General features: G+C 41.7%; 1 protein-coding gene across 1 annotated transcript; it reads right to left on the bottom strand.

Moving 5' to 3' along the window:
* Positions 1 to 9,941: 9,941 nt before the first annotated feature.
* On the bottom strand, positions 9,942 to 13,930 carry LOC133893458 (O-fucosyltransferase 36-like). The gene is made up of 3 exons (XM_062334483.1): positions 12,611 to 13,930; positions 10,496 to 10,745; positions 9,942 to 10,398 (listed from the first exon to the last, which is right to left on the bottom strand). Exons 1-3 carry the CDS (start codon positions 13,831 to 13,833, stop codon positions 10,222 to 10,224), a joined length of 1,650 nt encoding a protein of 549 aa, XP_062190467.1. The 5' UTR covers positions 13,834 to 13,930; the 3' UTR covers positions 9,942 to 10,221.
* Between the last annotated feature and the right edge of the window lie 2,705 nt (positions 13,931 to 16,635).

Raw genomic sequence — 16,635 nt, forward strand, 5'->3', positions numbered from 1 at the left:
TACACACTCAACAAACAACACACCAAGGTAACGTATTGTAGCAGCCGGTAAAATCATTGTTGAACCTAGTGTATTATTACATTTTGATAGGGTATATATTTATTGGGAGATGGTTTCTACTCTTTTGGTCCTAAATATTCAGTTTGTTTACACTCATCATCATGTGTACTTTTAAAATAGAAAATAAACTTCCTTATTTCTATAATCGAAGTTTGAGATCTCAATTTTCTTTGAAGTATAGGCTGTTAATAAGTTTTATATTGGCACTAATTTTGAGATAAGTTTTTATTAGGGAATCATTAGGTTAAATATGATACATAACACTTATATATTGAATATAATATTTAATCCTTATAGGTTGAACATCAATAATTTTAATTTTAGATTATATCTTTCACAACGTCATGTGTTTGACAACATCACTTAATATATTGTTACTTAAAACGATTGCACTCTTGCATAATAAATCCTGGAATAGAATCTTAAGCAAAAAAAGTTTCCTTACTATTAAACCTCGACGGCCTATTATGATTTTCTTATTAACTAATAGCCTTATGACATTCCATAAGTCACCTTGTCTCATTAATAATATCTTAAAAGATTGATTAGAACTATTTGTGAGAAACAATGACGTTTTAAGAGAAAAATAAATTATAACAATTAGAAATCTAAACCATATTGACTTAAAAACTTTATAAAATAAACTTATCTTAAATACCCGCCTTGCCTGCTCGCTAGCTCCACCGGAGGCCGGCGCGCCGGCGGCTAAAAGAGATTTCGGTTCGCTTGACGAGGAGCGCGGCCGTTGATAAGCGGAAACGTGGTCTATCTTTGACCGGCGTTTCGTTATCTAGGAGTGATGGCGTAGCCGATGATACGAAGGAGCACGAGTGAGCCTTGTATGGCTGATTTTCTTTTGCTGCTCTTTTGCTGCTATCACTCTAGTTTGAAGTCTATTTAGGACTTGCCATTCATCGTAATAATATAAGTCCCGTACGTAATGATCCCTTTTTATTTCTTGCACGTGCATCATACCTCCGCTTCTACAAGAGAGAAACAAAAAAAGATTGAGAAAAAATAATAATTATAAGGGTAGTTTTTTCCACTGCGTTGCCACTCGAGTTTGAAGTCTATTTAGGACGTGTCTTCTCACAGTACAAGTTTTAAGGTCTATTTGGTAGAGTTTTAGTTTCAAAAAAAATTGAACTGTTTATCTCTAGCTTCAGGGATTTTTAGAGCTCTAGCTGTAGATAGAATGAGGGGTTTGATTGAGCCATTTTGTTCTTATTTGAACTAAAAACAAATGTTTAAAACTACTCTATTTTATTATACAACTCTAAATATTGCATGGATCTCGAATTGTAACTCTGCCAAACAAGGCTTAGTCTACCTTGTACAAAAATTAAGAATCTTCATAATATTCCTCCTCCCTCTGCATGTACTGAAAGAAACTTAAAGGTGAAAAAATATGGATCAACATTTACTATTAAATATGGTCTGAAAAATACTTTCTATTTTCGAATGGAGATCATTCTAGTTCAAGTTAGAAAGGCAACAAAAAAATCAGTCTCAACATATTCAAGTTTTGATTCAAGAAATCTGTAGTTTCAGCTGGGAATATCAACTCCAGCTCAAAGATATACGTTCACCATGAAGATATCAGGCTGCCAACTTTTAACTCGGCACATCTATTTCCCCACAATTCATCTGAAATATCGAATTTTCAAGTTGTCTTTAAAAAAGAATCCTTTCTTCCAACAACGGACTTAGCGACTTTAGCATAAGTATTCCGTCACCTTTCCTACATGGCAGTGAAGGTTAGCGAAGGCAGTATCATTGCGCCCTTGTCAACGGCTGATTGTGCCGCAATGGACGTGTGTGACAACTCACGTTAGATGTAAATCCATGATAAAGTAGCCCAAGAAGGCGCTTAACACATCTTGGTGGTTCATAGACAGTCTTCCCTTGCCACCAACTGCCACGGAGCCATTGGCTTCCATTAGTTGAAAATCCCTTCAAAATCGTGGTGGAAGTTTTCTGATGTGGTGCTTGAATGCTTAAAATTTTCGTGTCGCAAGTGCTAACTATGGGTTCGAAGGTTGGATTCTTTTGTTTGGAAGTTCAGATTTGGTGGAATTTCAAGCTTGGAAGTTCATATTTGGCGATCGAAAGTTTTAAATTTTCTATCTTATTTTTAGAAATTTCCATTGAAGGTTCAATTCGGTGTCTGAAGTTTGAACAATTATCGCCGAAGTTTAGGTAGCTGACGACCGCTTAATATGTTATCATGTTACGTGATGCTATTTTTTCCCCCACAGTTAGCTGCAAGTACAACCCCGTGGAGTTAGGTGATGTCTGATTGTCGAATGACCAGTTTCTTCACGGAAGAGTTCAACTCATCAGCAAACCGTCCAGCAGTGATAAAAAAATCGGCCCATTAGCTGATTAATCGTCCGATTAATCGGTGCTCGGTGGTGAACCGTGTAGATTAGAATGAAAATCGGGTCATTAATCGGTAGAACGATTAATCGGGTTGTCAGACCGATTAATCGGGATCCTAAACGTTATCCTCTTGCGCTCGCGTTTCCCATCCACCGTACTCTTGAGCCGACCATGCCTTTCCCCATCCTCCTCCTCCTATGCGCCCACCGTCACCCCACCTCCCCTCTCCAGGTTCGTTGCCGCCACCCCCTTCATGACACTACGGTCCGTTGCCGTCACCCCCTTCACGACACTACCGCCCCACCTCCCCACCGCTCCCTCACGACGCTGCCACCCCACCTCCCCACCGCCCCCTCACGACGCCGCCTCCCACCGTCCGCCTCGGTGATTCCCCACACAACGCCACTGCCCCACCTGCCCACTGCCCCCCTCTAGGCCTGCGGCCATCGCCGCCTCCCAACAACAGTGCCGTCGCCTAGCAGCATGCCGCCGCCCCTCCTTGGCTCCTCTCGCCCAGCAGTAGGCCGCCACCCCTTCTCGGCTCATGTCGCCAAGTATGGTAATGTTAGCTCCGTAGCAGTATTGCAATAGCATCGTGAGGAACTGAGCCTCCTTTTTGGCTGGGTGATGAACTGAAACTCCTTTTTGGCTTTTGAAAACAGGAAGAGGAAGCAATTAAGAATAACGGACACCAACAGTATTGCAAATGTTAGAGTCCTTAAGAGAAATTCAGATGACGTAGGATGGAAATTTGGATGCTTGATTGATACAAATAATTTACAAAGATTTATCACCTTCCAATCACATTTATCATCAAAACTACAACATCAAGCCATCAAAATAACACTTTGTTGTCCTAGTTATTTCTTAGCATCTTATATATGTTTACATAAGTACTTTATACCAACCGATTAATTATCAATCGATTAATTCAGTTAATCCCTAATTAATCGATTAATCTCTACTCTTCGACCGGCCCATCAGCTACCGATCAACAATTTTTTTAACATTGCCGTCCAGAACCTCCAATGTGCCTTTGTTGATCTACTACTAATCATGGAATTATATTATATTATACAGGGCAAAAACATGGTTAAGTGATAAGCAATGTAGGGCCCGTTTTATTCCTGATTAATTTCGCCACATATTATTACTTAAGGTTAGTCTTGCCATTTAAAAAAAATATTAACTAACTAATCTTAGACAAACTTTATTAAAATATTGTATCTATGATAAGTGAGTCATGAGACTAAAAAGTTAGGCTGTCTAGAATGGTAACAACAAATAAACATTGTCTAACAAAACTAAGATTGTATGAGCTTAGATGTGACAAATATAATTACAATCCAAACATGCTATACTTTTATTGCCTTCTTCAAAGCAAATTAAATTTATATATGCACCTAAACTTATGGAGTAGCAAAGTTATTCTAAGCTTTGTGAAATGGTTTTCTCGGTACGCCCCTGAAAACAGAGACGAAGCTATAGTATTCCACTTGAGTGCATGCACCAGGGAAAAATATAATCTCAGTTATTAGTAATTTAATTTTATCCTTTATGTACTATATAGACTTAGATACTTTGAAGTGTGTATTGGGTTTTTAAGTTCTAGCTTCGCCTCAATTATTCTAAGCTTTGTGAAATGGATTTCCCGGTACGTCGTTGAAAAGGAACAGGAGGCTAGTTTTTTTCCCTTTATTTTTTTGAGGGAGGTTGAATATCAGCAAGCTACGTTGACCACGTACATGTATCGTACAACTGTCTTGTTTTTGCTAATAGTGGCAAAAATATGATTTTGTATAATATACGTGACCGTATTTACTGAAATAAACAACTATTTGATTTAGCACATGTATTCGGCGCACGGTGTGCCGAAAACGAATTTTCGGGTGTGCTAAATTCGTAAATACGGAAAATAGTTGTCCATTTCAGTAAATACGATCACGTATATTATACAAAATCATATTTTTGCCGCTATTAGTCTATTACAGTAACCCAATACGACCTGCATTTGTTTCCAATCTCTTGTTTTGCTATTAGTTTGCAAATATGGTTGGCTGTTACGGTCCATCTGACGTTGCACTCCGCTATAGTCGCCAACCGCATGGACCAACACTGTTGCCGTGACAAGGATATCACCATCACCACCATCGCTGTTCCAATTTCCGACATTTCACCCTGTGCAGCAATAACACATCTAATCCAAAACCCGAATAAAAAAATCTAACCCAAATCCAAATCACCTAACAAGTGTAAAATTACTTCCAGCCTTGAACCGATGGGAACCCGTGGGTGTGACCTAGACGTGGAGCGAGCGGTGGTGTAGCGCTAAGGTAGGTGGGGGTGGGTAGGAGAAGAAAATTTTACGAGACTCTTCACCGAAAAATTCATATAAAAACATAATCTATATTATTCTTTCATAATCTAACAGTTGATATGTGAAATTGAGAAAAAGAAAAAAAAGATACGTAATATATATAAGAGATGATCTTTATGTAATATCAAATCTTATAAATTTTTCTTCCGACGTTGACCGCTGGACGGCTAGACCCGCTTGTGTTTTCTAACAGACCACTCGTCCACTCCCTTTCTGAGTGACTGTGGGCGCCCGTGGGTGAAAAACTATCCTCATTCTGACCCGGCCTGCCTGCGGTCCATGGGGGTTCAGGGCGGGGAAAGCAGACGGGGGTGGGGTGGCGGGGCCGCGACAGGTCGCCCGATTGATTGGTGCCTGGCGGGATCCATCCATGGATTGGTCTATTCGATTCAGATTTGATTCGTGTGCTATGGAAAGGGCGAGAGGAAGATGTCCGGAGGGTGTCAGGGGAATCGGGAAGAACTCGTGGCTTCCACGGCGCTGCCAGCGACCACACGGACGGACGCGCGAGCTGGCTCGCCGCTCGGCAAGCCATCGCCACGTACGCGAGACGGCGAGGCGAGGGTACCAAGGGCGATGGGATGATGATAGGGGAAATGATGAGAGTTTCATGGGCCGAAAAGGAGCATCGGTCGAATCGTTGCGTGCATGGTAGACCCATCGTGGCCATCATGGTCTTGGCGGTCCGTTCTTCGTATCCTGCGGCTGCGAATGGAACTCCGGCGTCGTACCGTCACGAGCATGTATCCTGACGAGCTAGCTGACCCGCTGCGTGCCAGCAGCTCAAAATGCTACGCGTCTGTGCGTGCCCACCTGACTCCTCGACATGCTTCTCGGAACCAAACAAAATGTAATGGCGCAGCATTGCGTAGTAGTGTACTCTGTCCTGTACTGACTGCACTGCACTGCACAGAGCTTGGCGATTGCCGGACCAAACAAGGGCCTGTGACTGTGAGCATGAGCTATGGACTTAGGGTTCGGTCTGTACCATGTTCAAGGAAATTAGGCCCGGCTTACTCTGTTTTTGTTGCATCTGGAGAACACACACACGCGTAAAATGGACCAAGCACGTTTTGTCGTGCCGATACAGGCATGTCTAGCTTCTTGTCACCGATCGACCACCGACGGAGCCAGGAGTACATGGCAGCAGTAACTATGCAGGGCCAAATTAAACTACCGACAACATAGCGTCACGGGCTCACGGCACTTCACCGCCCTGCATGTCTAGTGTAATAGTTTTTCTTACTATTCAGTTCAGGAAAACAGGCCTTGTCAGATCATTCATTATGTATTGCTTAGGATAGTTATCGACAGTTAAAATTGTAATATAAAAGTTAGATATACCAGTAGTTTGAAAAACCATGTAGTTTTATGAAAAGCTTTCTGTATTAAGTTTCTGTCACATCCTTCGCAGTGATGGCTGTCCCGAAGCCACGCATGTTGTGAGGATTGCACGCATTCTTTTCTTTTTCATTGAAAAAAAGTTCCGTTTTTTTCAACGCTTGATGCATATGCGTCTGATTGGTTAACTGATTCGATAGATACGTATAATTTTATAAAAAAATATGTTAGATTATTTATATATACTGTTTTGATTTGATCTAATGAATATAAGTTCCTGTATCCATTTATACAATCGAATATATTTATCGATATTACAAAATTATATTCATACTATCAATTAATCAAAATCTCAACTTTTACGCTCGCTACATCATTTCAGCTCATAGTTAAATCTTGGAATAAAATGAAAACGTAAAAAACCCTATAAATATAAATCATCGATAATATAGTCTTAGTACTAAACTGTCGCTCATTTTTAACGAAAAATTACACAACTACCATCATACTTATATTTTCTCATTCGCTTTCCTGCACACATTGAACCAACCAAAAGACAACCCCATTAATTTGTTGCTAATAACATGCATAATCAAATATTTAATTAAGCATCCTCCAGTTAAATCAATATATATACATATATCCTATCATGTTATATTTATTATCAGATAATTATTATCGACATTTGAGATTTAGCCCCCCTATTATCCATTCTGACTCCGCCCCCTGCCGTTAGCTCTTGTTGCTTCCCTCGAGCCCGGCGGACTACGGAAGTTGGCGCCGGCGGAAATCGAATCTTGGCGGCAGACCCCTGCAAACTCCGACCTGCCTGCTCCCCCACAGATGAGCCCATCCCCACCTTCTCTAGCAACCAACGAGCCCGTCCCCATCTACTCCGGCCATGGCCATCGTCGAGCTAGTTACTGCGAAATCAACTTGCACTGTCCCCCAAGTCGAGATATAATCGAATGAGAAATTGAGCTGCACCACCCTCAAATCGAATTTCTGACCTCTCGTCGTCGCTGCGAAATCAAGCTGCCCAACCCCAAATCGAGCTCCCAGCCAAATTGAGACCGAATCCAGCGGCAGTACAGCTTCAAATTGCTTGTTTCGTTTGTACGCGGCTTGATTTCTTCATCCGCGGCTTCGCTTGTTCATTTGCACGTGGATTAATTTTCAGGTCCGGTGTGGCAGAGCTTTACGGATTTTTGGAGGTAGATATCTCCGGTTCAAAAAAATTATGAAACTAGAGCTGTTAGGAAATTAAGCCACGAGTGGAAGCAACAAATAGATCTACCGAGATGATATACACGATCATAGACGACATCAGAGACACGATATTTGTTAACGAAGTTCAGCCGAAGCCTACATCTTCGGTACATGACTACGGACGCTCCTCCCCAACTAGCAACACCGGCCACTTCCCGAGGTTCCCGCAGACTTGCTGCTCCCTGCGAACCTGTCGCTATGCCGTCATGGTTACAAACAGCAATCCTGCTCTCATATTTATAAGGAGGTCTGGAGACAGAAGTCCTACTAAGATTTCACTATAGTCCTATTAGGATTCCACCATGTATCGCTAATACAATTCTAAGTCCTATACGTAACCAACTCCGTACAATTATTCGACACATATCCAACAAACTCCATCTTGGTGAATAATTTACCATTTTGAAGCCGTCATGCGTGAACCTCCATATACACCGGACTTGAGTTGTCGCCTTTACCGCTCAACGAGGCTACAAGATGAGTTTTACTCAGACTTACCGCCTTCCAGACACTCTGCTATCCCTGCAACATCAGACTACATGACTCCACCTGCAACTGAGCACATTTATCTTCTATCAACAAAATCTCTTTGAGCGAAATTAGATTCCTCTTTAGCCTTGACACATGCCTGACTCCCCGAAGCACATAACTTTATTATATATCTTGATTTTGATAGCACCTACTCCAACAGCACGGTAGCCCGCGTCATCACATAAGTAGATACAACTAGAATCACCAAATTTTATGAAGAAAACTGCTCTCTGATGGGCGTCACATGGAAAAATCAACTGAATCTGACATCCATACTCTCAATTGACTGTTTCTTGATACTGAGAACTTCACTGTTACTTTCTAAAATTGACACATTAGCATAGTCCTATTAGGATTTCACCATATATCGTTAATACAACTTTAAATTCTATACGTAACCAACTCCGTACAATTATTCGACACATATCCAACTAGAGCTACAGGTGAGTGTTTGGATGAGATATCTTGTCTCTATTTTGGAATATAAATAGAGGTTTAAATCACTTTATATTACTCTATAATCTTCAGATTTGAAACGGAGCTGAGAGCTAAAGTTCTGCTAAACAAAACATCATATGTAGCTACTGTCTAACACCACGGACGGCCTTGCAGTTTGGGAGGAGGGAGGAACATGAAGAAGAAGAAAATGGAAGCAGCTTCGATCGTTTTGGCCAGAATAAACGTATCGTTTTCACACACCGTAAGAGAGACTGCAGGGTCACCTCTATCTACCGATCAACGCCCGGCTCTTACATATTTCAGCGCGCGTGGCGTTTCTTTTATGGTTCCCATGTTTCAAAGGAACTGGTCGCTGAACGGTGCATTTGAGGTGAATCAAATCTTGCTGGGCGAGTCGCGCAAAGGATCATGCCAGGGCTAGGAACGGCGCGCGCCAGTTCTGACGGTTGAACGGCACCGCGGCTTGCAGTCGCCAGCCGCCACATTTTCCTGCCCGTACGTAGGTAGGGCTTAATCAATTTTCTTCTCTGGAATCGTCCGTCGCCATCTGTTTTTCGCTAGCTATTACGTGAACGTGGTTTATGAGTGTTTAGGTCCTGTTTGGTTAGATTTTTTTGACTTTTTATCAGAAGTTAGAAGTGTAATCAAATACTTGGTTGAGAAGCTAGTTTTTAAAAAGCTGAAATGCGGGTTTATAATGAAATGAATTAAAAGCCAAGAACCTGATTGAATTTTTTTTCTTCTGATTTTTAACGTACTGAGAACTTAAAAATTTATTATAAAAATCAATAACAAATAACCATCAACCATCCGCTAAAAACTCCTCAACCAAACACAGCCTAAGTGTGTCTGTGTTTTGTACTCGGGTTTAAAAAAATCGGTCACGCTTCCCGCTTGGCTGCACAAGCCGACACGCGTTTCTTCCGGCCACCGCTTGGTACGGCGCGAGAGCTCACTGCTCAGTGGCCGGACGGCGGCGGCGCCGCGCGGGAGGCTGGGCCGCGAGATGTGATTGAGATGGGCCAGCCCACGGAATCTCTACTGCCCGGGGTGCGATCGGTGAGCGGGAAACTCTCGGGCCTGAGAGCTCAGCCCACGGAGTACTGGGCTCTGTGTTGCTGAGCACGTGTGGTCCGAAACGAAGCCCATACATGCCTCAGCTTCACTTCAGGTCGGGCACCTCGCGGCCTCGCCTGACTTTGACCAAAACATGCGGATCGCGTACCCAGAAACGGAGAGGTCCTTTTTCTCTTCTTTCGGATCTCTTTCCGAAGTAGCAAAAAGGAAATGGCCAGGTTTGAGTAAAGGAAATGTAACTTCGCATGTTCTTGTACTACACCCTATCTCGACCATCTATCTTCTCTCACTTAATACTTATTAATATGAATCTTATCACAAATGAACATCTTGAGCCATGCGCCCACATGCCCTAGTGAAAATTTCATATTCCTGAAGTAACTAGCTAGTTACACCATTTTAATCAAGTCACACTGCATGCTATTATGCTATGTATGCTTCACCATACCAAATATCCAAGCCCCACTTGCAAAACAATGATTAACACTGCACCAAGGCGCCGAACCAGCGTCATTTCAATGGCTAAACACTACACAAACAACAAAAAAAGCTCCCAAAGCTCTTTGTATTACCTAACAAAGAATAGCACCGAACAAATCAATGGAGGGCACCGATACAGGGACCACTCTTTCACACTAGATGTGTACACGCCAATTTACAGAATATATCGACAGGGCAGGAGTTTTTTTTTTGGCAGCAAACTGACTTCCTAGGATGTTGCTTTCTCAATCTTGCTCTGCTATGTAGTTGGGTAGCCCACCCTGGCAAAGGTACTCGTCACAATGTGACGCCGATCCCCAGCCCCTCCGCAGCCGGAAGATGTCCTCCGTAAAGGTGGAGTCTGGTGATCCTATGAAAACGTTCGACAAGGCGCAAATCGTCTTGTCAAGCATGGCCTCGACCTGAAAAGGTGTTGCAAGCAGGTAGCAGTTTAGTAAAACTGTCGCCCTCGATGTGAGAACCAAAAGAAGGAAAAATCGGATGCGGACTCATGTGTACCTGATTATCTCCGCCCATGTGGTTTCTGTATAACAAGGCATCCCATTTCTCTGAACTGTGGTGCTCTGGCCTCCTCACTAGAGGGACTTGCCTGTCATTGAATACAACCAAGGATTGTAGAAGATTTGTCTCGCTCTCAGCAGCATCAGTAGATAAATATATCACTGGGGCATTAGCCTTCTGAATGATTCGCAGAATGCATTCTGCTGCCTGAGGGATGGGGAAAAAGCAGCTCTCTTTCTTTACATTACTGCAGGAAGATCAAGAGAATATTAGTCAATGTACCACAATAACAGTTTCCGCGGGGTCAACTGATAATCATGCACAAACCACAGAGACTTGAGCTAGCATACTAACATACAACTTCACCAGAGTATGTGCTAAATGTCATGTCCAACCAAGTTATATCCAAATATCAACAAGATTTGTTCGTAGTTACGATGTACCAGGTACTAGTTTCAAACACTCGTAAACATTAACACAGTATACAGGCAGCTAATTATAGCACAAAACTGAAGTGTCTAATAACCATGCCACCACAAGCAACAGCAAAGAACATAATGGATGGGAAATCTTTAAGGCATAGATCATAGATCTGTATATCTAACAAAGGATGGAAAAAGTCACAGTGTATTCAATTCACAGCACTCAACCTGATTGAATAATCCAAAAGAACTAGAAATAAGAATTTGCATAACTTTTGTCAAAAGAAACTTTAACTGAGTTAATCTCAGCCTTTACTTCCCTGGTTTAGTTAAGAGATAATGAAACTATGAGCCAAAGAAGATGGCCTGATTCAGTGACCAGTACGGAATGAGATTGACCAGCTTGTTGCAAGGGCAGTTAAAATTTCAGATATGAAATAATTTGTAGTGCCACCAGAAACTGTTGAAAAGAAGAAATCTAAACATATCGATATATCCAGCAATGCATGACTGCTATTGAAATTCATCTCTTCGTGAGTCACTGTAAGGAGTTGACTAGTGCCTACTGCTCTAGTCAAAATTTATTATTGATATATTATTTTGATAAATATCTATGCCATACATCATATACTGCTCAAGAACGTGAGGAAACAAAGTGCAGCTACCAGTTCAAAATTGGGCAGTAATTTTAAAGAGTTTTTCTTTTGTAGTCAAGGGTGATATGGGATAATTTAAAACCTAAGCAGAGATGGTTGTGATCTTTGCCCACACCTCGTGACAAGCTAAGAGTAACTAATGGACGCTTCCATAATGTTAGTAGGGTATTGAAACATTGTTATAAATTATTGAATATAGCACTGCTCTGTTGTCAGTCACAGCCCGTAAGCAGCAAGATAAGTTGGTTGAAAATGTTCAATCACAACATGACTGTTTAAATTTTGCAAGCACAAAAATGCCGAGACTAGTTCAGGTATCATGGCAATAGGCATATTCCAAGAGTCAAACTGTTACAAAGAAAAAAAAAATCAATATTGATGTAAGAAGTATGCCTTACAACTTCTCAACAACTGAAACATTCTGTAGAATCATCCAAGAAAACAAAGCCAACTTACAAGGCTAACAAGGACAGTATTTCAATACAGTAGTTAATGCTGGAACATATACCATAACTCAACATCACAGAGAAAACTATAAAAGTATTCTATAGGAGTATACTACTCCATACAACAGAAAATGTTAATTTATTATTAAGCAGGCACTTCATTAAATAGCTAAATTACTAAGCACAAAATGGCCCTTGTCATTTTGATTTACTGTACAGATGTCAGAAGTTGACTTGCAGTATAATATTTTACCTAGATCTAAATGAAGCATCTAAAACCAAGTCCAACCATTCTTGGTCAAAACATGCCTGGTTTGGTATGTGACTTAAGGGGACAAAAAAATGTACTGTCCAAAGCAAGAGCAATCATAGAATAACTAAAAGAGGATATGGTATTGCCTACCCTAAGAACTCCCAGGATGTAAAAAAGGATAAAGCCAGCTACTACTAAAGCCTACCAAACATAACCTCATAAAACTAAATGCAGCCATTCCAACATGTTTGTTCACAAATTTCACAAACATATAATAATGTTTAAAAGATCAAAAGATGGAGGTAATTGAGTGAACAAGAAGAAGGGTATCTTACCAGAACTTAAGGAATCCATGTCTTCGAAAATGCAAAGCAATATAGTTTCCTCCCAAGAAAGTCTGGACAAAGCGCTGAGCACTGAGCATTATGAGCCTGCTTGGCTGGATCAAAGTCTTGCATTTGTGGGCTAACGGACCACCAGGCTGATTGACCCACTCATCCTCGACAACAGCATAGAACATGTCACCAATGGCAAGGACCTCGGCATCTGTTGAAAACTTTGGCATAATATCCCCCACATATTTCTTCTTTGGCTCCTTCAGCTTTGCATCCTCTGGCCAAGCTGCCTCAATCTTGCCCAGCGAAATCCCCAATCCCTTCAACCTCTTAATATGCTCCTCATCAAGAAAACACGGTGGCGATGCGGCGTAACATATGAACTGATCAATGCTCACTTTCTTCCTCTTCTCTGCAAACTCCTCATAGGAGATTACAACCTTCCTCCCAACGCAATCATTAACGTGGTTGATATCAAGCACTCGATCGTACTGGTAATCCACCTTCTGGCTGGGCACCACCAAGATCCGGCCCAGAAGCGCCGCCATGAACATGTGTTTCTCCAAGCAAATCAAGTGGTTCGACATTTGCCCAGAGAGGCAGATGGCTAACAGGAATCGGTCTTTCTTGGGGTTCCACTCAATCGTCCGCCGGTTGGCCGGCAATTCCCTCCTCCTGCACCCGGCAACAGGAAGATCGAGATCCAGGCCGTCCTCCGTCGCATTGCCGGTGCCAGAGCGGTGCGCGGAGAGGAGCGCCGCCTGGATCTCGCGGTTGATCTTGATCTGGCTCTGAAGCGCGGACTGGAGATCGGTGAGCGAGACGGGGGTGGAGGCGGAGCCATTGGTGGCGGCACTGCCGTTGAAGAGGCTGAGGAGGCCGGAGAGCTGGGAGCGGAGGAGGTAGAGGGCGTGCAGCTCGGCCTCGCGCATGCGGGAGGCGGCGGGGTCAGCGGCGGGTGCGGCGGAGGGGAGGCGGATGGAGTCCGGGAGGCGGAGGGAGGAGGCACCGCCAAGTGAGACAAAGAGGATGAGGAAGAGGAGTGGGAGGGTGACGAAGAGGAGGAGGTAACGGCGGGACCAGAGGGCGCGGGCGAGGGAGGCGGCGGAGGAGGGGAGCGCGTGGGGAAGGGCGGAGACGCCGAAGGAGGAGGGGGGCTTGGTGTGGTTCTGGGGGACGAGGGTCTCTAGGTCGTCGTCCTCGTCGGAGGGGTCGCGGTCCATGGTGTCGGAGGGGAATGTCGGTGCGGGAGTGAGGAGCGCGGGAGGGGTGGAGTGTGTGTGGGGGGCGGATGATGGCGCCTATCCAACGGAACGGTAGTTGCTAGTGGAGTAGTTGCTACTTAAAGCATACCGTACCATCATTATTGTTTAATCAGAAAACCAATTTCACCTCGAGGCATCTAACTACAAAAGTTACAGAGCTAATAACTAGAATGAGTGCGCCGGCGTTGGCGCGACGGGAAGGAGTTCCATTAAGATTATCTCTAACTATATTTTTTTTGTTTTATTTTTTTTCTATTTTTTTTCTTATTTCTAATAACTTTTTTTCGAAGTGATTCGTGAAGAAAAAGAAAAGAGAATACCGTCCTAAAGTGAACGATCTTAGAAATTCTTTCATGAACAAGAATCATAAAAAAAAACCGTTGAAACGCTGAAGAGATCAAAAATCTCTTCGTAAAGAGAATTTAGTCCCTAACAGGAATTCTTTGGAGATGGTCTAATGTAACTGCACCGTATTTAGTGCGTGTGTCAACAATTATGTCATAGTACAGTTACATCGGAGGGACTATTTTTATACGTAGTTGATATGTGATTGACTGGTGATGCTCTTTCTAAGTATTAATTCATATTTTAAATCATTTTGAAATCTAAATTATTATTTTGAGTATGTAATAGGTTGCACATACGAATCTTAAGATTGATTATCTGTGTACTATATATATGGCTCAGGTACAGTCATTTTGAATCTAAAAGAAATCAGCCATAAGGTGTCAATCATGAATTCGTTGATCTATTCTTAGGGTCCTGTTGCAAATCATATGGATTGCCCAGTTGCAATAGCAATAGTCTTTTTTTCCCGACAACTTGCACTCACTCACCAATTCAATTGTTTATGTGCTGCATGTTCTTCATGCAATTCAGCCCGGGATAAATTAGTGGACTGCAAATCAGAAATAATGATGCTCACAAATTAAAAGATATTCACTCTTATACAGTATGAGCAAAACCACTAATTTAGTGCATTAGGAATCATAACATAGTGGTGCTAACAAATCACCTGCAATAATATAAAAGGAGTGGTAGAATTAAACTGATATACTTCATCCGGTCATAAATACATGACTTCGAAATATTTAGTTTTAAAATATAAAAATTATATATATAGATTTATCTTTAAAAAAACTTTCATAGTATTATAAACTTATTCAAATATATTTTAGTCGAAAATAGTGGTCAAATGTACGTATCAAAGATGTGCCATATTGTAAAACTGCTCATTCTCTACAACTTTCCAGGCGTTTGTTAAACCCAAGATAAAATCTGTAAGAGGAAAGCATAAATGAAAACTCTAGAAAATATTTAATTGTGTAGATGAATTACAAAATGTTAGAGAGCAGCTCTTAACAACTGAAGCAGCACATTTACTGCAGGAGAACCAGAAAGCGGATACACTTGAACAGAAAGAAATTATGTAACCCAAGGCATAATATATGGTATGCCCGAATGCAATAGTGCATTATTTTTGCAAGATGGGATGCAACAGACTTACGATGATGATGCACACATCAAAAGTTTAGATCAAATATATTCATTTTTAGGATAAGAAAGTAATTAGTATGGTGTGTACTTTTTTTTTTTGCTCCAGAAGTAATAACGTATCAAAGGATTAGCGCCGTCTACAGAACATGAGATCCATACTTTTAAATATTATGGAGGATACGTCTGACTGGCCGGCATATTCTTTTATCAAAGCTTTTGCTGAAAGGTATATGTTGATTCGGGTAAAACAAAGATTGTTTGTTATCGACAAAGGCTCCTAAACTTAGCACAAAAGCTTAGAATTTAGAAATCGTAGACCAGAAAATCAAGTTTAAATGCAATACAGGGTCATCTATGTATAGGATTTAATTCGATTGTAGCCAGATCCTACACAGAGATGCAGCTAATTCTAAACTTTCCCTTGCAAGCAATAGACATACGTATGTGTACATCTCATGTTAATTTACTTATGAACAGATACCAAATGTTCATACACATCTTTAATTCAAGCACTCGCATTATCACTGGGGCTATGCCTAATAATGCTGTTATAAGGTCATCTCCAAGGGAGTCCTCAAATCTCATTTTTCTTGTGCTACAGTGTTTTGCGGTTTACTGTAGCACTAAAAAAATTCATTGTCCCGATTGGCTGGCCAGCGCTACAGTACTGCTACAGTAGAAAAAGATGCTGTAATAGTATTTTGAGGATGAAAATTTGAGATCTGTTGAAGATGGTCTAACATTACATTAAGGGGTCCTTGGTTATGATCTCAGCTTCAAACTACCAATTCACTCCGCGCATAGTATTTGACACACATTGTTGTGCTCAGTAATTTTGTTCGTGCAAGTGATAGAAGCATAAAAAGTTAATGCCGCAAGCAAACCACCCACCAAACAATTACCAAAACTACCAAAGTAAAGTCATGTTTTTTTTTTTGCATTACCCAATCACTCTAGGAGATTTTATTCTGAACTTACTTCACTGTAGGCATGAAGCACAATTCAAAAGCATCACAATGGACATAAGCATTTCAACGAACACATGGAAAGCGCTTGGCAAGATCCCTCACAAAAAATAATGGAGTTTGTCTGCCGTAAGAGGAGTGTGCCCACAGTGATTTTGTCCTGTGTGCAAGGAGATATGCAACAATAATGCACGATCGGAAGTTCCTCCGAGCTACCGAAGTCAGAGGCCGCAATGGTGTCGTATCCATCCAGAGCTTCTTACGCACCTTAGCAATGACCACACTGCCACAAGGCCAA

Source organism: Phragmites australis, chromosome 15 (assembly GCF_958298935.1).
Source record: "Phragmites australis chromosome 15, lpPhrAust1.1, whole genome shotgun sequence".
NCBI lineage: Eukaryota > Viridiplantae > Streptophyta > Magnoliopsida > Poales > Poaceae > Phragmites > Phragmites australis.

What these genes read in the sequence shown, in the direction of transcription:
- LOC133893458 (XM_062334483.1), bottom strand. Translation starts at nt 13,833, where the DNA reads ATGGACCGCGACCCCTCCGACGAGGACGACGACCTAGAGACCCTCGTC. An exon ending in CATGGATTCCTTAAGTTCTG is followed by an intron (nt 10,746 to 12,610) that starts GTAAGATACCCT and finishes ATCTTCCTGCAG; the next exon opens with TAATGTAAAGAAAGAGAGCT. An exon ending in ACATGGGCGGAGATAATCAG is followed by an intron (nt 10,399 to 10,495) that starts GTACACATGAGT and finishes ACACCTTTTCAG; the next exon opens with GTCGAGGCCATGCTTGACAA.